At 41.0% G+C, this 22221-nt stretch overlaps 1 protein-coding gene across 14 annotated transcripts in view; it reads left to right on the top strand.

The window, feature by feature from the left end:
• The window catches only part of LOC140728571 (receptor-type tyrosine-protein phosphatase mu-like), a 994862-nt gene that overhangs the window by 666805 nt on the left and 305836 nt on the right, over positions 1–22221 (top strand). For all 14 annotated transcript variants that reach the window (XM_073047511.1, XM_073047621.1, XM_073047608.1 and 11 more), the window contains exon 11: positions 4940–5042. In XM_073047511.1, coding sequence (XP_072903612.1) covers positions 4940–5042 — 103 coding nt within the window. The remainder of the gene's footprint in view (positions 1–4939; positions 5043–22221) is intronic.

The following is a 22221-nucleotide window of genomic DNA, read 5'->3' as shown; positions in this document are numbered from 1 at the left end:
TGGACATCCCAAGACGTTCTCATATGTATTTCTGTTGAATATCATCTGCGTTAAACATTTTGTTTCAGAGGAAAGAAAAATGCTTAAGGTTCCGACTTTTGGAGGATCTACAAAGCAAAACACATTTGATGCTTCAACTCAAAACATTAAGTCTGTTCTCCCTCCACAGATTCAGCCTGAATTACTGAGTATTTCTGTTTTGTTTTACATTAAAAACAAAATTCTAGAAAAGAAATACAGCAAGCCCCAGTCTTACTTTTTGAACTTTTCTTATCTTGTTCTTAACAAAGATGTGAAGCCATCTGTTTGAGGGTGTTTGGTTGGATGACGAATGTACATTTCACTTTTGCTTAACGTCAATAAAGTATTCAGTATAATTCGCCCATTGTGTTGCTTTATTCTGAATGATAACACAGATGGTTGAGAAGGTAAGAACATAACATGAGGAATAGATGCAAGAGAAGTCCATTTGGGCATTGTGCCTGTTCTGTTGGTCAGTGAAATTAGGCTAATATTTTACCTCTATGCGATTCTCCTATGCTCAATCTATTTTCATGAATCCTCTTAATATTTAAAAATCTTTTGATGCCTGTCTTGAATACAATTAGTGGCTGAGACTCCACAGTGAAGAATCAATGTCCTGAATGGCTGAACCTTGCTTTTAGACAGTCCACACAGAGGATGTTCTGTGTTCCTCCATCGCTCTATTTGCATTTCCATGAGGTCAGCTCTCATTCTTGTAAACGATCATTGTTCTAGCTTGCTTAGTGCCTCCCAACCCAAAAATCAACCTGGTTAAACTTTATTGCACTCCATTCCTTGTAATTATATCCTTTTTTTAATGCAGGGAGATCAAACTTTTGCCTAATACATATTTCAGGTGGGTCTCTCCAAGGAACTATATTATTTCACTGTGATTCAGAGTTATACAGCATCAAAACAGTCCCTTCTGTCTAATTCACCCATGCTGATCAAGCTGCCTATCTACACTAATCCCATTTACCTTGATCCATATCCTTCTCGACCTTTCCTATCCAATTACCTGTCTAGATGTTGAAGAGAATTTTTTTTTATAGTTTCCTGCTAGTATGTCTATTCTGTTCATCGAGTCATAGAATTATACAACATGGAAAAGGGAACTTTAGCCCAACGGGTCATTCTGACCAATATGCCCCAACTAACCTAGTCCCATTTGCCTGTCAACAAATGTAACAACTTCATAATTGGCTTCAAGAACAAATCACACAACTATTTTTTACAAAAGCCATTGATTCATGAGGGAGGAGAAAATATACAAACATTTAAAACAATTAGATATATTTGTGAATCTATAGAGTGCAGCAGACTTGGTTCTTTCCTTTTGAATTCAAAGGGTCTTTGGGGAGTTTTACTCTTTTGCATTCTGTTTTTATTTATTTAACAGTAGATCAAGTGCTTGTGATTGCTTTGCTTTTGGAAGAAAACAAAAATGATTTGTAGAGTGAGTCTTAAAAGCAGAACTGCCCGAGTAGGGTTTCAACTCATGTTCTGTCAGATTATTAGTCCAGTAGCATAGCCATTACTGGTTCTGAGCCTGATTTATGTTCAGCATATATTCTCTTCAATCTTTATGTGATATTTTACATTTATCAGTGTTGCTGATTGACTACATGTATGTGCAATTACATAACCAATTTAAACTCTGTTATAGATCTTTTACTTCGTCTCTATATTTATTAATCTCTACTCTTTCCATTGCCAACAAATATGACAATCTCACAATTGGCTTTAACATGCAGTTCACTGAAGTATATTTTACAGGAACCTTAGATTCAGGAGAGAGGAGACAGCAAATCAGCATTCCTTTTCATAATTACTTTCAGCCACCGTTGCTCTGAAAGTGCATTCAAGTGAGATTTGTGTTCAGAAAAGGATTGAACATTGTCAATCAAGCCCCTAAAACAACACTGCTCACTCTCACAGTCTGCGGTTGTCAACAAAATGTGGCCACTTGAACAACATAGCAAAAGACCTGATCTAACTCACCTCGTGAGAAATGTTACTGCAATTTGGCCTTTATTACAAATGGAATGGAGTGAAATTTTATGCAATTCCTGCTAAGCTTGTACACCACTTTAGAGAAAATAAGAGTTTTCATCTTATTTAAGGAGAGATGTCCTTGCATCAGAGGCAATTAAAGGTTAGCTAGGTTACTCCCTAGGGTGTAGGAATAATGAAGAAAGCTTCAGATGGTTGGAGCAATAATTTTTGGACTTTAAAATAATGAGAATGAATCGAGAAATAGAGGGCACGTGTTTAAGTCGAGAGGGTAAGATATAATAGGAACCTGGTGCCTGCATACCTTTAGGCTTTCTGAGTTCACTGAAAAATGTACTCTACCTCTGTAAAAAATGTAAGCAAAAAGTGAAATTAAAGTCTTTTGGGGGTATTATTAGGAATAATATTTAATAGTTCCAAACATTCTGGATTATCAGAATTTTACAGGGTTTCTGATGGAATTTGTCATGGGGGCTGCTGGTAAGAAGAATCCCCCCTCTAATGGATACAGAACTAAGAGGCACCGTTTCAGAATATGGGGCTGACCATTTAAGAGACAGATAATAAGGCGAGTTGTGAATTGTTGGAATTCTTTGTCCCAAGGTGCTATAGAAGCTAAGGCATTGAATACAATCAAGGCTGTGAAAGAAATGATTTTGGAATACAGGGCAATCAAGAATTAGGGAAAAGAGACTGGGAAGTGGATGTATTGCCATGATCAGATCTGCCATCCTACTGAAGAGCAAAGCTGGTACAGAAGGTGCCAAATGGTCCTCTTCTTTGCCTTATAATCTTATATTCCAAGAAGGAGATGGCATTGAAGACTTCTTAAAACAAACCTATCAAAATAATAGTCTACTGCAAACCATTTAATTCGATGCATCTCCTTACTATGTATGATGAAATTATTTACAATGTAGTTACTTGATATTTTCAAGGTACGTTTGGAACCATTGAAATGCTGGGAGCCTTGAAAATTCACATTAGTCTTTTTATTGAACTTTGTCTGGGAAGGTAGTTATGAAAATAACTGTTAGACCTGGAATTTCTCTTAAATCTGCAATTTCCCTTCTTGTAATTATTTACTACTTTGCAATGTGTAGGGACTGTCAAGGTACTTTCGTTTCGACAGAGCATTTCAGCTGAAATTGTACAAGGCAAAATATTTAAGTTGTTGAGATGTCTAAAACAACAAGTGATGATATATCCCTTTAATCAAAGTTGTGTAGTTACTTATTGCAATCCAGTGCATTTTTACAGAACTAAATTACTTCAGTGTTACAAATTAGTGTTTTTTATTTTATGACATGGAATGTCCTGACTCTACAAAACTATCAAAAGGTGCAGTCTATATATACAGTAAATTCTTATTAGCCTTTTGACATCAATTACAGTAAATCAGCTGGGGGTGTGTTATATGGGGAGCAACAGTGGCTGGATATCTTACACTAGGGTAAGTAAATGACTGTAAGTGTGTTAGAGAAAACCACGGTTGTTTTTAAGAGCATATTACTTTGAGTACTATTGACTTGAAATGTGCTTGAGAGAATGTTCATCAATTTGGAATGTGAAACAGAAAAAATAACAGCTAGTATAACACAAGTTAGTGTAACTATTATGATATTTTACCGTGAGGTGTGTCACTATAATGATATTTTAGTGTGAAGTGTGTAACTATGATGATATTTTAGCATGACGTATATAACTACTCTGATAGTTTAGCATGAGGAGTGTATCTGTGTCATTGTCATACAACACAGAGACAGACCCTTTGGTCCTCTATCCCAATACTGACCATCAAGTATCCCATTTCCTAGCACTTGATGTGCAGTTTTCTGTGTCTGTGCAATTCAAATACTTATCCACATAATTCTTAGATGCTATGAGGGTACCTGCTTCCAGCACTCATCTAGGTAGTGCATTCTAACCATCCTCAAGCGAAAAAAACTTTGAATGATCGCGATCACTTCTAAATATATGAGGAGCACTTCATTGCTCTCGGGCTGTACTCAGTGGAGTTCAGAAGGATGAAGCAGGGGTTTGATTTCATTGAAAACTACTGGATACTGAATAGCCTGGATAGGGTAGATGCAGGGAGGATATTTCTATTAGTAGAAAAGTCCAGGATCCGAGGGCACAACCTCAGAAGAAAGAGATGTCCCTTTACAACTATGATGAAAAGGATGGTGGTAAATCTGTGGAATTCATTGCCACAAGTGAGCTATGGAAGCCAAGTCACTGGCTATACTTCGGGCAGAGATTGATAAGTCCTTGATTGGTAAAGGTGGTTAAAGGCATGAGAGAATGTAAGGGTTAAAATAAATCAGCAATGATTGAATAGTATAACAGACTCAATAGGCCAAATAGCCCATTGTGTTCCTATATCATTATGATCTTATGGTCTAATGTTTTTATCCCTTATTCTAAATTTATGTCCTCAAATTTTAGACTCCTGGGGGAAAGCTTCTACTTTCTCTACCTATGCCTTTTATAACACTTGCTCTGTTGTAAGAAATCTTTGCAACTTGAGGAACTCACCTCTTAAAATCTATAATGCCACTCTCAAACTGTGACTCTTATTGACATTCAGTGCTCTTGACAGGGTTTGGATATAGATGAAAGTACAGCAGTGAGAAAGGAACTGAAGTTCATGGTGTTCCATCCTTTACAGTTTTCAGTCATTTTGTATTCCATTATTTGTTTTATGGTTCTTCTAATAAGTCTGCCATCATTGCCAGGTTAGTTATGACTGCAAAGCTATACTGCGCAGATAGGCATTTTGCACTATTGTGATTTTATCATCTGCTGGTGAGAATAATGATGAGCTTTCAAATTCTGTATGTGAGAAACTTTGACAATGAAAAACATTGACAATACAGGTGTTTCTTTCTTCCATTTTCAGCACCATCCATGCCCACATATGATAATGATGCACCATTGAACCAGACTGACAGTACTGTGACTGTTCTGCTGAAGCCTGCCCAGAGCAGAGGTGCACCTGTCAGGTAGAAGAAATTTGCTTGTTAGTTATTATATTGGGAAGAAAATTCTGATTATTAATTGGAAATTGTTTCTTGCCGTTCTATATTGGGGAGAAGCTATTATGTGAAATGGTTTGATATTAATCCTTAATTCTAAATCATCATGCAGTGGGTCAAAATGTATGAAAATCAGTGAAATCCTCTTTTTGAGGGTGACCTATGCCATTAATAGATCCTAAGGTAAGACTAATCCTGTCCAGATTTATGGGTTCATCTTCAGAAACATCAGATGTTTCCATGTGGAAGAGCTGCTGAATGGGGTTTGTATATTCATGCGAAACACCTCCTGAGTGCTTCTGACAGCATGACTTCACCTCTAGCTTGATTCACCCTTAATTCAGCCCATGATTGAGATTTCAAAAGCCCCAAAGGTGATCTTGCTGAAATGATGATTGGCTTGAGGCTTGCTGTGTGGTTACGCCATAGTCAAAATGAAGTGGCAGAGCATTTTTACACAAATCCTAGTAATTTATGGTATTTTTGTCATAAGTAACAACATTAAAAAGAGCTTGCACTCTTTTTAGTTATCTGTCTGAAAACCATCCTGTTAACTGGCTTGAGAAGTTCCCAGTGCAGTGTTCCTGGTGTAAGAAACTTGGAAACAAATTGTTCCTAAATGACTGGCCAAATAATATGACACTTGAAATTATACTGGGGAAGGTTGATGAAATGATTAGTCAGCCAGTCTTACTACATAACCGTGAACATTGAAGCAATGGACCCGTCACCCATATGAAAGGATTCCAGAACTTCCATAAGCCAGCACTCCACAGCGGATAGAGAATTAATGGAAGTGTCTTGAACAAAAGGTACACTGGTGGTTGGTGAAACATGAAATCAGGAAAGTCTTAGTGAACACTTGAAAGAGCTAACTGTAAGCTGGAATAGATTAGTTACAGGCAAATCTGTTGAACTAAGTAGATTGGATTTCTGATGAGGGAACAGAGTTACTCAGTGTAAATTCTGTGAGTGCCATCTATATGAATTTTGGAAGAGTATTTGATGAAATACCACATTAAAAGTAGGTTACTGGAACTGAGATAGACAGAATTGACGGTTTGGAAACAGAAAATGGAAAATTGTCTTAAATGCAGAAAACAAAGTGTAATGATAGACACTTTTAGATCACCCTGGAGAATGGGAGACAAATATATAACCCAGTGTCAATGCTAGGGCCACTGCTTTCCTTGATATTTATGAGTTACTTAAACATGTACATGTAAGGTACATGTTTCAAAATGCAGAAGGGACTAGGATTGTGGTTTACCGTCAGGTGGACTGGTAATGGACTTAAAGAGAACACAACTGTGGAACAAGTAGACCCCTGGCACAAAAATCAAACACAAAATACAGGAGATACTCAGCAGTAACTGTGGAAAATGAAAAACAGTTCACAAATTTCAGATTGATGACCAGATGAAACTTAATATAGAGAAATGTGAAGTGATGTACTTTAACAGAAAGGATAAGGAGAGAAAATCTTAAGTAGATGGCAAAGTTCTCAAAGGTTTGTGGGAACAAAGTTCCTGGCAGTAGTTGTGCATAAGCCCTTGAAAGTAGCTGGACATACTGAGAAGTGATTAATGAAGCTTCACAAAGACATGGAGAACAAAAGCAGAAAAGTTTTGCTGAGTCTTTATGAAACACTGGATTGGCCACAAGTAAGGTATTACATCCAATTCTGGTCACATAACTTTAGGAGTATATGAAGAGAGGATTCAGAAACAATTTACTAGTTAGTTCTGAGGATCAAGGATTCCAGCTGTAAGTGAGAATTGTGATGCTGTGGATTGTTTTATAAGATCAGGACTGTTTAGATGGGGTAACTGGTAATTTCCCCCATTAGTTGCTGGATTAAGTTCCAGGGACCTAGTATTTAAAATTTTGGGCAAATGATATATGGTGAATATGAATAAAAGGTGATTTTTAATGCAGGCAGGAGTTATCATCTGGAATTCACCACAGGCAGGCTGGTGGAAACAGAATGAGAGAGAGAGAGAGAGGAGAGAGAGAGAGAGGGAGGGAGGGAGGGAGGGAGGGAGGGAGGAGAGAGAGAGAGAGAGAGAGAGAGAGAGAGAGAGAGAGAGAGAGAGAGAGAGAGATGCAGCATTATGGGGAAAGCATGGATAAGGGACTCTCCCAGTACAGATCTAATGAGTAGAATTGTAATCCTGTGCAATAACTACTGTATAATTTAATATACCAGGTACAAAGACTGCTTCTGCCTCACTGTTATAAGATTATTGAATTGTCTCCTAGTACAATAAGATGGAACCTTGATCTCACAATCTACCTCACTATGACTTTGCACTTTAATATTGCACATAGTGCACTTCCTCTGTAACTGTAACACTTTATTCTGCACACAGTTATTATTTTCCCACTGAGGCAATCAATTTGTCTGCACAAATGACATGTTTAAGTTTTTCACTGTACCTCAGTACATGTGGCAATAATAAACCAATTTACCAATTTTACTCTAGGCAGAGTTGTATTTCCACAATTTTAACTCTGTCAAAATGTAGTTACCCTCCATAGGCATTAACAAGTGGAATAGATCCTCATGAGAAGAGGGAGGATACAATGACAAATGTAGATGAAAGAAATCTTTGAAGGAAACTATCTAGTAATTGATAATTCCCAAACATTTTAGTGTGAACTACCAGGAATTACACAGAAAGAATTTAATATAATGATATGATCAAAAATATGGACAAAATAATATAAAGCAGTTACTTATGATAATAACTGTTATAACCATATAACCATCACAGCACGGAAACAGGCCATTCCGGCTCTCCTAGTCCGTGCCGAACTCTTAATCTCACCTAGCCCCACCTACCCGCACTCATTACATAATAACTGTTATGTAAAGAATAATGGTAACTAGACAGGTTCAGTTACTTGTTCATATCTCAGAGTTGTGTTAGAGTATCTGATGACAAATTACAAGTCCCTTAAGAAGCTTTAGCAAATAATGGTTGAAAAATTTCGCTTGCAATTTTTTCCCAGTATTATCACTCTCACCAGTTTTTTGATATATATACGCAGTTTTCATTTTGTGTAACTTCTCTGATGTACTTGTTCATGAACACATGACCGGGGTAAGGTGCACTCATAAGATGAATGAGGATAAATAATGTACGTGTGCCATCCAGCAGCCAGTGACCATCACTGATAAAGAGCATCTTCCTAAATTTGCAGTGAATGACTTAACTAATATCTCAGCAATAAACAAACTGCTGACTGATCAGTCGAATTAGCTTTGTGAAAAATACATGAGAGAGCAACCTCTCTGCAGTTATTTTGGTTCTATGCTGGCATGAACACTACATACGGGTTAACTATGGGAAAGAGAGCCGTGGAAAGGAAGTTAAAACCTGACAGTTGTGCAGGAACAGATTTCACCTAGTGAGGTGCTTATGAATGTGTAAGTATCATTGTAATGAAAGAAAAGGAGCATTCCGTTTTGCACAGACAAATTTCCATTGATAGTAATGTATAACAGTATGTATTTCCAATCATAGCAAATAACTATGTATGCTCTCAGTAATGATGTCATAGAGGCATTCAGCACATAAACTATCCTGTCTGTACAATGAAGACCCCATCAAGGGTTGAAGGAAAAGTCTTTAAGACTCTGAGCATTATTTTTTTGCTCATGTTCATCCTTGGGATATTTTAAGGTGCTGTTCTTATTTGTGTAGGTCCCAAATTTGTCACAGTGCCTCAACCCAATAGCATTCAGGCCATGTTCTACTCCTTAAAGGAAGTAAGGTCGATACATGAATAATATATATAAACCATCCTTGTTTATTTGTGCTAAATGATATGTAAAAAATATACATTCTACTATACTTCCAAAATTTGTTTCTGTCAAAGGCAGGGGAATTTTGATAACTGCTACTAGAATGTACATTCTCTGCAAGGATCCAAGGATGAACTTCTGCCTCCAAAACTTTGACACATCTGTCACCAACCCAAACATTCAATTTGTAGCAAAAGAAAAATTCAACCCCCCAGCATAAACAGCACGATTCTGGTCCGGTTATTAGAATTTCATTTTTCTTTTCACCTCCCTGGGCTTCACATTGATGGTGATGGTAACAGGACACAGTCTTGCACTCAGCATGCTCATCGTCAATCAATAAGTAAATTGGCTCTTATTAAATCCCATCTCTTCTTGCCTTTCAAATTTATCTCAATTCATTTCTCAATCTCTCTTTAGTGTGGACAGCTTTCTTATTGATCTTCTGGCACTCTTTCAATGCAACTTACTTCTGCACCTCAAGCATGCAGAACAAAGTAATTGCTGCCAGCTTATTGATCAGAATTCCAGTACTTAACCAAAGTTCAGCATTTCTCTTGAATGAGTATAAGTAGCAGGGGAAATAGGGAGAAATGGAAAGTGTCAAACTTCTTGATGGGTGCTGGTGAATGACCAGAGGTGCCAGTCTTGATTCAGACATTACAATCAGTTAAGTTTATGTTCATATTTTCTTATGATATAGAAGGAACCATTCAGCCCCTTGAGTCTGTGCTGGCTATCTAGGTAAACATTTCAGTTCACTTCCCTATCAATTCTCCTGCAATCCATTCATTCTTGATATGTCCATCTACTCCACCCTGATTCTGCAATGACCCACCTACACTAGAGATAATTTACAATAACCCACTTGGGAGGAAACTGTAGCACCTGAGTTAAAGTCACATGGGCACAAGGTACAGGTGCAAGCACCACGTTGACAGCACTACATGTCAGGGTTTAACCTAGGTCACTGATGCTGTTAAGTACCAACACAACCAGTTCAACCACTTTGAACCACTCCAAAAATTAAAACATCCAGCATAAGAAGTTATGCTGGAAGTTATATCCATAATTGGATGTCATAACATGGCAGGAACAGTCATGAAATTACTGAGAAGATGGTACAACACCATACAAAATGGGAGCAGGATTAGCACATTCAATCACATCTGATTTATTTGCCCTCTCACACCCATTCTTCTGCATTCCCTCCATAACTTTTAATGCCCTCACTAATTAAATAGCTATCAGCTTCCACTTTAAATATACCCAGTGACTTGGCCTCCACAGCAATTTTTGGCAATGAATTTCACATATTTACCACTCTCTGGCTAAAGAAATTTCTCCTCATTCTGTTCCGAAGGAGTGCCCTTCTAATCTGAGGTTGTGCCCTCTGGTCCTAGACTCTCCCACCACTGGAAACATCCTCTGCACATCCACTCTTTCTAGGTAGTTTATTTCAATATTTAGTAGCTTTCAGTGATTCCTAATTCTTCCAAGCTCCATCAAGTACAGTCCACTGAGGCCAAAGCTGTCTTCATGCATTAACCCTTTCATTCCCAGGATTATTTTTGTAAACCACCTCTGTACTCTCTGATGCCAGCACATTCTTATCTTAGAGTCACAGAGAAGTACAGCACAGAAATGGGCCCTTCAGCTCAGCTAGTCCATGCTGAAACTATTTAAGCTTCCTACTCACATCGACCTGCACCTGGACCATAGCCCTCCATACCCCTACTATCCATGTACTTCTCCAAACTACTCTTAAACATTGAAACCGAGCTCACATGACCCACTTGTGCTGGCAGCTTATCCCACATTCTCACGACTCTCTGAATGGAGAAGTTTCCCATTAAACCTCATATTTCACCCTTATTCCATGACCTCTGGTTGTAGTCCCACCCATCCTCAGTGGAAAAAGCCTGCTTGCATTTACCCTATCTATACCCCTCCTTAGGGAATCCAGCACTGTGACTCTCAATCCTTTTGCTTTTCAATTTCTGAATTTCTTTCCCATTTGGAAAATAGTCTATGCCAGTGTTTCACAACCTTTATTAGCCCAACACCTCCCTAAAACACTTTAATTCTTGCCAATGCCCCCATAAAGCACTTTAATTCTTGCCAATGCACCCCTGAAGCACTTCCATTCTTGCCAGCACCCCTTCTAGGCACAATATACTTTCCAGCACCCCAAAAGTGTAAAAACATATCTACCATATGTAACACAAGAAAAATGATTTTGCTTCATTTCCTTCAATGTTAGTAGTTTGTTTCCACATTTCTTTAGAAGAACTATTTCAAGGATTATTTCAAGGGGAATAGAATATAAAAGCAAGGAGATAATGCTGAGACTTTATAAGACACTAGTCAGGCTGCATTTGGAGTATTGTCAACAGTTTTGGGCCCCATATCTCAGAAAGGATGCGTTGTTATTGCGGAGAGTCTGGAGGAGGTACACGAGGATGATTCTGGGAATGAAAGGGTTAATATATGAGCAGCGTTTGGCACCTTTGGGCCTGTACTTACTGGAATTTAGAACAATGTGTAGGGATCTCATGGAAACCTACCAATTGTTGAAAGAACTAGATAGGGTGGATGTGGAGAGGATGTTTCTTATAGTGGTGGTATCTAGGCTAGAGGGCACAGCCTCAAAATTCAGGGATGACCTTTTAGAACAGAAGTAAGGAGGAATTTTGTTTAGCCAGAGAGTAGTGAATCTGTGGAATGCTCTTCCAGAGACTGCATGGAGGCCAAGTCCATGGGTATATTTAAGGCGGAAGTTGATCGTTTACTGATCAGTCAGGGCATCAGACGATATGGCGAGAAGGCAGGTGTGTGGGGTTGAGTGAGACCTGGGATCAGCCATTACGGAATGGCAGAGCAGACCCGATGGGTGGAATAGCCTAATTCTGCTCCTATGTCTTATGGTCTAACCATCTTTTTCTTGATAAACAGTGAACATGTTGGACTTATGTTATTCAAAGAATAATGGAATTTTCTGTGCTTCTGCAGATTCTCAATTGGTACAGCCAGTGCAAAGAGTGAATTAAACAGTATTCATTTTCTTGTAAAGTCACCTATTGTGTAAAAGATTATTTTGACTGTGTAACACACAAAAATGCTGGAGAAACTCAGCAGGCCAGGCAACATCCATGAAAAAAGTAAACGATGTTTTGGGCTGAGACTCTTCATCAGGACTAGTAAGGAAGAGGGAAGGAGTAAACTATGAAGGTGGGGGGAGGGGGAAGTAGTACTGGATGGAAGGTGATAGTTGAAACCAAGAGGGGGAAGGGGTGAAGTAAAGAGCTGGGAAGTTGATTAGTGAGAGAGATGCAGGGCTGGAAAAGGAAGAATCTGAAAGGAGAGGACAGAAGGCTGTGGAAGAAAGAGAAGGGGGAGGAGCACCAGAGGGACGTGCTGGGCAGGTAAGAAGATAAGGTGAGAGAGGGAAACAGGGATGGGGAATGGTGGGGGGGGCGCAATTACTGGAAGTTCGAGAGATTGATGTTCATGCAATCAGGTTGAAGTCTACTCAGACAGAATACGTGGTACTACTCCTCCAGTCTGAGTGTGGCCTCATCGCAACAGTAGAGGAGGCCATGGACTGATATGTTGGAATGGGAATGGGAAGTAGGATTGAAATGTGTGGCTGACTGTTCGCCCTTTTCCATAGATGCTGCCTGGCCTGCTGAGTTCCTCCAGCATTTTGTGTGTGTTGCTCGGATTTCCAGCAGCTGCAGGTTTTCTCCTGTTTGTGATTTACTATGACTGTAACATTAGGTGGTTGCATCGGCTTAGATAGCGTATATGTTACAGAAAATGTAATTCAACCCAAACACACCATGTGACTCTTATGCGCCATTAAAGCGCCTTCATTTTTTCTTCAGCTTAATCTATCAGCTCCCCTATTTCCTCCAGTGTGTCTACTTACCCAGCCTCTAAATGCAGCCAAGCCGTTTGCTTCAGCCATGCTCTATGGTAGTAGTGTCCCGTATTCTTGCCACTTTTTGGGTAAAGAAGTTTACCAAGTTCCCATTTGATTTCTTAGTCCTATTACGAATGGTGGTTTCAGGCAAAGGATCTTATCAGACCAGTAATGTCACAGTCTGAGTGACTTCACCTGGTTTCTGAAACATTAGCCAATGATATAAAACTGGGTTATTAGGTTGAACAGGGGCACAGCTGGTAGAGATGCTGCCACACTGTTCCTTTCACCTGACTTTGTCCTGGTCGTGAGTGCTGTCTGGGTGAACTTGTGCATCCTCTTGCGTTACCTCCAGCTTCTCTACTTTTCCCCACATCCCAAAGATGTGGAGGTTGAAGGTTAATTGGCCATTGTGAATAGTCTTCCACATATACAGTGGTGTGTGGTAGAATATGCGGGGCTTGACCTGAATGTAGGAAGAAGAAAATAGCATTGGAATAGAAACCCTGCAAGTGGGTGTTTGACGGTCAATATAGACTGGCCAGAAGGATTTCGTTCACCACTGTTAACTGATTCTATGACCTAAAGACTCATTTTCAATTACGCAGATTCTCATTATTATTTTGCACTGTTTGTCTTTTGCACATTGGCTATTTGTCAGTCTTTGCCTGTTAGTGTATAGTTTTTCATAAAATTCTATTATATTTCCTTTTTCTCTAAATGCCTGCATGAAAATAAATCTCAATGTACTTTATGGCAATGTATACATACTTTGATAATAAATTTACTTTAAATTTTCAAACTTTAAACATTTTCTGAGCTTTGTCATTCTAAAACCTTTATCTATGATCTAAGAATATGGATGTTTTCCCTAAATTATTCAAAAACAAGGAAATGGAAGCTTGGGTAGTGAGTGAATAATGTAGTATATTGCAACAATGGTTTGGCTTGAAGGGTCATTGTGAAACAGCAAGCCTAATATTTAGAAGTCCTTGAGGAATTTCATATGAAGTATGCTATTACAAGAGTAAGATAATACAGGCTTGTTCAAGGAAGCAGTTTTTAAGGAGCAGCTTATAAGAGAAGAGAATGGTAGAGAGGAAAATGGTTTAGGGGAGGAAATTCTAGCATTTAGGAATCAATCCCAGTGGTGAAACGTTGTGTATTGAGGGTGCTCAAGAGGGCAGAATGTAGAGAGAGCTCAGCAAGTGCAGAACTGGAGGAATTACAGAGAAAGTGACAGAGAGAGCATTTGGTTGAGCAGGCAAACGGGACTGGTTTAGATAGCATATCAGAATCAAGACTATCATCACCGACATATGTCATGAAATTTGTTGTTTTGTGACAGCAGTACAATGCAGGTCATAAAAATTCCTTTAAGTTACTAAATAAATCATGGAAAAGATATGAAACCCCTTTTTACCGGGTGTCTCTGGAGATGCCACTCGTTAGCCCCTCGCCTACAGCCGCTGGACTCAGTGGTGAGAAAACCACCTTTCTCTAACTCCGTACATCTAGGGTCGGTATCACTTGGGTCCCACCAAGACCAAGAAGTTAAGATGTCTTGACCACTCAAACCCCGACCTGTGCAAGTACTTTGTAAATACTGCCCTCATGCAATTAGCCATCGGCAAGAAATAACTGACCGTACACTGCATAAAATTACTTACTTACTTACTTCACTTTATTGTCACCAAACAATTGATACTAGAGCGTACAATCATCACAGCGATATTTGATTCTGCGCTTCGCGCTCCCTGGAATACAAATCAAAGTAAATATAATAAAGAAATTTAAATTATCAATCATAATTAGAAAATAGAAAAGGGAAAGTAAGGTAGTGTAAAAAGAAACCGAGAGACAGGTCTGGATATTTGGAAGATACGGCCCAGATCCGGGTCAGGATCCATTCAGCAGTCTTATCACAGTTGGTAAGAAGCTGTTCCCAAACCTGGCCGTACAAATCTTCAAGCTTCTGAACCTTCTCCTGGAGGGAAGAGGGACAAAAAGTGTGTTGGCTGGGTGGGTCGTGTCCTTGATTATCCTGGCAGCACTGCTCCGACAGCGTGCGGTGTAAAGTGAGTCCAAGGATGGAAGATTGGTTTGTGTGATGTGCTGGGCTATGTTCACGATCTTCGGCAGCTTCTTCCGGTCTTGAACAGGACAACTTCCATACCAGGTTGTGATGCACCCTAGAAGAATGCTTTCTACAGTGCATCTATAAAAATTAGTGAGGGTTTTAGGGGACAAGCCAAAGTTCTTCAGCTTTCTCAGGAAGTAAAGGCGCTGGTGGGCCTTCTTGGCAGTGGACTCTGCTTGGTTAGACCAAGTCTGGTCATTTGTGACCAATTTGTGACCAATTCTTTCATCTTGCTGATGTTGAGAGATAGGTTGTTGTCTTTGCACCATGCCACTAGGTTCTTAATTTCCTCTCTGTACTCAGACTCATCATCACCCAAGATACCACCTACAATTGTGGTGTCATCAGCAAACACAATCATGGGTGTACAGTGAGTACAGCAGGGGGCTGAGTACACAGCCTTGTGGGGCACCGGTGCTCAGAGTGATTGTAGAGGAGAGCTGGGTTTACAGTCTGGGTTCTGTCTGTGAGGAAGTTGAAGATCCAGCTGCAGATCTTAGTGCTAAGACCCAGGTTCCGGAGCTTATGAATCAGTTTATTTGGAATGATGGTATTAAAGGCAGAGCTGTAGTCAATGAAAAGGAGCCTTACATATGCATCTTTATTCTCCAGGTGTTCTAAGGAGGAATGTAGTGCCAGAGAGATGGCTTCTGCCGTTGACCTGTTGCTCTGGTAGGCGAATTGCAAAGTATTAAGGTTAACCGGTAGGCTATGGTTGATGTGTGCCATAACCAATCGTTCAAAGCACTGGCCTAGTTGAAGTCCCCGGCTATAATGAGCAAAGCCTCCGGATACCTGGTCTCAAGTTCACTGATGTTGGCATACAATGTATTCACAGCACACTCCATGTCCGCCTGGGGGGGAATGTAGACCACTGTCAGTATGACCGAGGTGAATTCCCGTGGCAGATAATAGGGACGACACTTCACCGACAGATGTTCCAGGTCTGGACTGCAGGAGCTTGTCAGTGCCACTGTGTCTGAGCACCATGCAGTGTTGATCAGTAGGCAGACACCACCTCTCTTCGTCTTGCCCGAAGATGCCGTGTGGTCCATCCGATGGATCGAAAAGCCCTGTGGTCGGATGGCACAGTCGGGGGTGGCGGGGGAGAGCCAGGTCTCGGTGAAACAGAATACACAGCAGTTCTACATCTCCCTGCAGTAGGTGAGTCTACCTTTAAGATCATTTACCTTGTTCTCTATGGCTTGCACATTAGCTAGTAGGATGGTGGGCGGTGGGACCCTAAAGCTGACCAGCAGCCCAACTCTTTTCCCACACTTCCTCGGTAAATAGTGCATCTTTCCAGGTTTCCATCAATGCAGTGTGTTGTTGGCAGCTCTTTGAGGTTGGTGGACGTGTCCTGCGGGGATTGATTGGCGGGTCGCATCTTCGGGCGCTCCAGGTCAGGCCGAGTGACGGGGGAGGCTCTGCTGCCACTTCCAACTGCCAGGGGCCCAGGCTGTTGATTGGGTTGGGCCCCGAAGCCGACACTTAATCCCGGAGGGCCAGGCTGCCGGCTGAAACAAGTCCATGAACTGAATCACAGTTGCAGGGGCCTCCGCTCCAGCTGAGCCCCAGGCTCAATTTCCGAGGTCGGCGGCGGAGGCCTCAACTCCGGCAGCTGTGGATAGCCACCAATGAGGCTCTACAGTGGTCACTCCGGGGAAGCGTCTGGGGTACCTTGAGGTCTCCGACATCACTTCTGTGTGGTCATCTGCTTCAGAGAGGTGCTGGTCGGAATGGGCCACGTCTCCAGGTGCTCCGACACGGTAGCAGGCCGCGAGTCTCCAGGAACATGGTGGACCTCGGACCAGGCCTCGCTGATTGGGTCCAGGTGCGGTCCGGAATTGAAGAAGCAATTCTGGCACGTCAGTGATCTCCATCTGGGTCAGCAGCTTCGCCAGGGTGTTGTTGATCTTGCTAGATGTAGCAAATTGGAGGTTTAGAAGGGTTTCTTGGGTATAGAATAGTGTAGAGGGCAGTTTGCTCAGGAGAGCACGTGCAGAGTCGCCAGATACCGGCGCCATCTTAATTATAAAGTATATTTAGAAATTTCAACTTTATCAAACAATTAGTAGGAAAAAGAAAAGAAAAAAAGTAAAAAGGTCCCATTGTAGTTAACCCAGGCCAAATGTGCACATAAGTTGGAGCTCATCTTGAAGTTGTCTTTAACTGATGCACTGGGCCCACGGTCTTTGTGAAAGCACACACCACTTTCAAATGTCACTTAAAATCCATCTCAAGCAAACAGGGTCCCCCGTGGGAGTTCTGGTCCTTCCTCCCAGAAGCCGTTCATCTGCACCAAGCACCTTGAGCAACAGGGATGACATCCTCAGTCATCCTCCCTCCTGTCTTCTCCCAGCTCTCACCAAAAAGACCTCGACCCACACCAGTGTCCATCACAGAAACCTCTCCACGCAGCAAATCTAAAACCTTCTCCCACTTCCACCATCCTTGCTGGCTGACACAACATTCCTAAGTTGAACAATATGGCCCCTTATCTTAGCTCAAAATCAAATATGCTAAAACCAGAACAGACTGCTCTTACAGAACTGTTAAAATGAAATACCTAAGGCATAGCAATAAAAATCTGAACCAGGGTACTACAGATGAATAACAAGGTAGTGTTCATAGGTCCTTGGATGATTCAGAAATCTGATAATAGAGCGGAAAAAAGGCTGCTCCTAAGATATTAATTTTGGGTCTTCAGGCTCCTGTATCTCCTCCCTGATGATAGTGATGGGAAGAAGAGATAATCTTGATGGTAAGGGTCTTTAATGATGGATGCTGCATTCTTGAGACATCTCTTGAAGATATCATGGATGGTGCAATGGGCTGCACATACTGGCTGAATCTGCAACCCTCTGCAGCATCTTGTGATCCTGTGCATTGGAGGCTCCATACCAGTCTATGATGCGACCAGTCAGAATGCTTTCCACCATGCATGAGTGTTTTGTGTCATACTGAGTCTCTTCATTCTCCAAATGAAGTAGAGCCACAGGTGTGCCTTCTTCATGATTACTTCAATGTGTTGGGCAAAGGATAGATCCTCTGAGATGCTGAACCCCAGAAATTCGAAGCTGCTCACACTTTCCACTGCTCACTTCTCAATGAGGACTAGTATGTGTTGTGATTACTTCTAACTTGGTTGGCATGGACAAGTTGGGCCAAAGGATCTGTTTCCATGCTGTATGACTCTTTGATTCTATGGGTTTACAGAGAACGGGACAGAAAGATTGCTTAGGAACTTGAACCGTGGTTGAGCATTTTAAAGTTGTTGAATTGCTTAACATAGTGTATGATTTGATCACTTAGCTTTTGGCAACAATATTCAGTCACTGGGTTTTCCAGCAGGCATTTGATAGCAATCAGGTCCAACACAAATGATTTTCTTCATCATAGGTAGGATTGCTGAGATTATTAATTGGACTCATGCTGCAAGCTGAAGCTGGGATCTACTGCCTCAGTGTATATCCATGTGTCATTCTGCTGTGGTCGCAAGCTGACTAGATAACAAAGCTTGGAGGTAGCTCAGCGTGAAGATGCTTGATTTTGTCTGCTACATATTGTGTTGTGCATTCTTTGTAATACTGACACAAGGAGAACTGAGTGATAATATTATGGTGTGTGTTGCTATGGCAATAGCTAACCTCGAGGATGGCAATATTGTTGATGTTCTTTTGCTTAGTTGCTGGTAGTTTTTGGATAAACAATTCCAGTCATTGCAATAAATTCTACCTCTAAGTCTATTAGATAACAACTGCTTATTACCTCCTGTAAATGTCTATTCATGTAACTTACCTTTCTGTATTCGGTGAAGCCTTTTTCTGGGTGAGTATGTAAGAAAACAAGGTATTAATGTGATAGCTCATCCTTTCCTCCTCTCTAGCAACCATCCTCATCTCCTCACAATCGTACTCTGTCTCTTTACTCTGGAAATTACGGTCATTTCCCTATTGAACTTTTCTCTCCCACCAAAGCTACAGAAAGGTTGTTTTAAGAGCAAACACGAGGAAATCTGCAGATGCTGGAAATTCAAACAACAACACACACAAAATGCTGGTGGGACACAGCAGGCCAGGCAGCATCTAGAGGGAGAAGCGCTGTCGACGTTTCGGGCCGAGACCCTGTCGAAGGGTTGTTGAAAGGTTGTTTTAACCATTTTTCTTCTTCTCATGAGAAAATCCTCCTGGATTTTTCTCTAATCCAATGATGAAATGCAATTTTGTGTGGCATGCAGATGAATAAGAAGTAGAAACAAGAGGAGGCCATTCAGTCCTTTGTGCCTGCCACACGCAGCTCTAGTTTCCTGCACTAATCCTTTATCTATAAATTTAGATTCTTTGTGTTGTAGTCATATAGTATGGAAACAGACCATTTAGCCCAAATGGTTGAATGTCCATCCAAGCTGGCACATATTGGGACCCATGTTTTCCCTATTTCTATGGAACTCTTGCTATTCTTTATTTCTATAAATGATTTGGATGCAAATGCACGAGGCTTGATCAGTTATGGAAGTGGGCTGAGGAGTGGCGTATGAATTTCAACACAGATAAATGTGAGGTGATGCATTTTGGAAAGCCAAACCAGTGTAGAGCTTTTATTAAGGAAGGCAGAGTACTATGGAGAGCAATGGAACAAAGGGACCTAGCAGTTTTTTGAAAGTAGCATTACAGGTAGACAGGGTGGTTACAAAGGTGTTCAGCAAGCTGGTCTCCATCACTCAGGGCACTGAGTATAGGAGTCCAGAAGTTATGTTGCAGTTGTATTAGTCATTAGTGAGGTCATATTTGGAGCACTGTGTACAGTTTCAGTCACCCTATTATAGGCAAAACATGGTTAAACTATAAAGAGTGGAGGAACAGTTTACAACGATGTTGCCAGGACTATAGCTTCTGAGTTATAAGGAAAGGTTGCCAGGGTACATCTTTATTCCTTGGAATGTACAGAATGAGGGACAAACTTACTGATGTGTTTAGGATAATGAGGGGCATAGGTAAGGTGAATGGTCACAGTTTTGCCCAGAGTAGAAGAGTCCATGGCTAGGGGGTACAAGTTTAGGGTGAGAGAGGAAAGACTTAAAAGGGACCTGAGGGGCAACTTTTTCATACAGAGTATATGGAATGAGCTGCTGGAAGAAGTGGTTGAGGCAGGTGCAATAGTGTCATTTATGGAGCACTTGGAAAGATACATGGAAGAGTGGGGCTTGGAACCAAACACAGGAAGTTGAATCAAGAACTTATGAATCTCTGCTTTAACTACACCCAATGTCTTGGCCTGTAGCCCTCCATGGCAATGCATTCCATGTATGCACCACCACCTGGCTGAGGAAATTCTCCTCATCTCAGTTCTGAACTCCTAGTAGACTCTCCATTGGTTTCCATTAGACTCTCCTAATGGAAACATGCCCCCCATCCTCTTTATTCAAACTAACTTTCAGGGTTGTCAGAGCCAGTGAGAGAACTTACACATCAACACTCTAATGATTATATACATTTGAGTCCAAAAAAAATCACTGTGACTCTTTCTTCATAAAGTTACTGTATCTCTTGGAGATGCTGGATAAACAAAGATAAAGGTAATGTGAGCTCGAAGAGTGATGAGATGACATAGGAGACTGGTGAAGTGAAAAATATTGTCAGGTGTTGAGTAGAGTGACCAGTTTTTATATTCTTTGCATAGTGACCTCTTCAACCTCTGGAGATGAGTGGCTCATTGAGAGGTCAAGTGAGGTAAGACCAGGTGTCCTAGTGACTAGTGAGTCCATTGAACACATTCTTGGGACCCCATTGCAGAAAAGGCTCAATGATTAGAACTGGCTCAAGTTTTACTCCTTTTGAGGATAGTATCCACTAAATTCTGCACCTCAGTCCAGTGGATTATGTTTTTCTAATTGTTATATGAATGAATACTGAGCAGTTTTGAAGGAATTGTGATGATATTAGAGAGGTGACCACTGAGCTGACCTCTCTGACGTAAGCTCCAGCGATCCAGGTTTGAGCCGATCCTTGGGTGTTATCTATATGGAATGTGCCCATCAGTCTTTGATAACAGAGATTTTCATGTCATCCTTTGGTTTCCACCCACATCTCAGACATATGGTGGTAGGTTAATTAATCTCCATAGATTCCCTTTCTGTAGATGAGTGGGAAAGGAATCAAAGGCATTAGAAAGAGAAATGAGATGCAGGGATACAGGAAAGTGAAGGAGGGTGGCACTGGTGATTCCGTTGGGGAATTAGCATGGAATGAAGGGCTCTGTCAGGAATGAAGTCCTGACGAAGGGTCTCGGCCCGAAACGTCGACAGTGCTTCTCCCTATGGTTGTTGCCTGGCCTGCTGCGTTCCACCAGCATTTTGTGTGTGTTGCTTGAATTTCCAGCATCTGCAGATTTCCTCATGAATGAAGGGCTCCTTGTGTTTCTTTGGAAATAGATGGTAATAACAGAGAGTGAATAATGACAAAAGAATTATTTATTCCCAGATTCCACTAAGCCAATATCATGGTCACTCCCTTGCTCACATCATCTTTGATACTTGAAATGTGTTCTCAACTACAAAAGAAGGCTCCTGATTCATTAGGCTGTCACCTGTTGAATGTCAAAAAATGTGTCATTGCCAGCACGTGCCATGGCAGATATGACAGTAGGTAGCTCCATTCTGGTTGATGTGTGGTCGCATTGTTATTGAGTGATTAACTTGGTTCTGCCATGTGAAATTATTGGCGCTTAATCTGTTGCAGGTCAGTGGAAAACTGTAGGATTTTGGAACTGTCATCTTACTGATGCATAAATGTACTTTATTTATTTTTGGTAGAGTTCATCAAAGTGAAGAATGAGTGTAAGTGCAAATGAAATGGGATTTCTTCCCCATTCAACAAAATGATTCTGCATGGCCGACAAAATGCAGACTAAAACTCCCTCCGTTGCCATTGGTGCCTCAACCCCATCAGCAGGGATATCAAGAATTTCCTGCCCCCCCCCCCCCCCCCCGGCTACATCAGGATTTTCCATTTTACCCCACTCTGAGGGACATTGTCAATGAATGAAAACCAATGCCGGTCCCTGAATTACCCTGATGCTGTCTGCGTGGAGTTTTCATGTCTTCCCAGTGATGATATGGATTTCCTCTAGGAGCTCTAGTTTCATCCCGTATCTCAAAAATGTGCAGACAGTGAGGTTAATTATTATTCCTCTTTATACCCCATCACCCTGGCTGGCTGACAGCAGCTCACCAGAGTCCTCTGTCCTGGGCCAGTTTTTCACATTATCT

The sequence above is a fragment of the Hemitrygon akajei genome, chromosome 1 (genome assembly GCF_048418815.1).
Source record: "Hemitrygon akajei chromosome 1, sHemAka1.3, whole genome shotgun sequence".
Taxonomy (NCBI): Eukaryota; Metazoa; Chordata; class Chondrichthyes; order Myliobatiformes; family Dasyatidae; genus Hemitrygon; species Hemitrygon akajei.
This window is presented reverse-complemented; position numbering and strand designations above follow the sequence as displayed.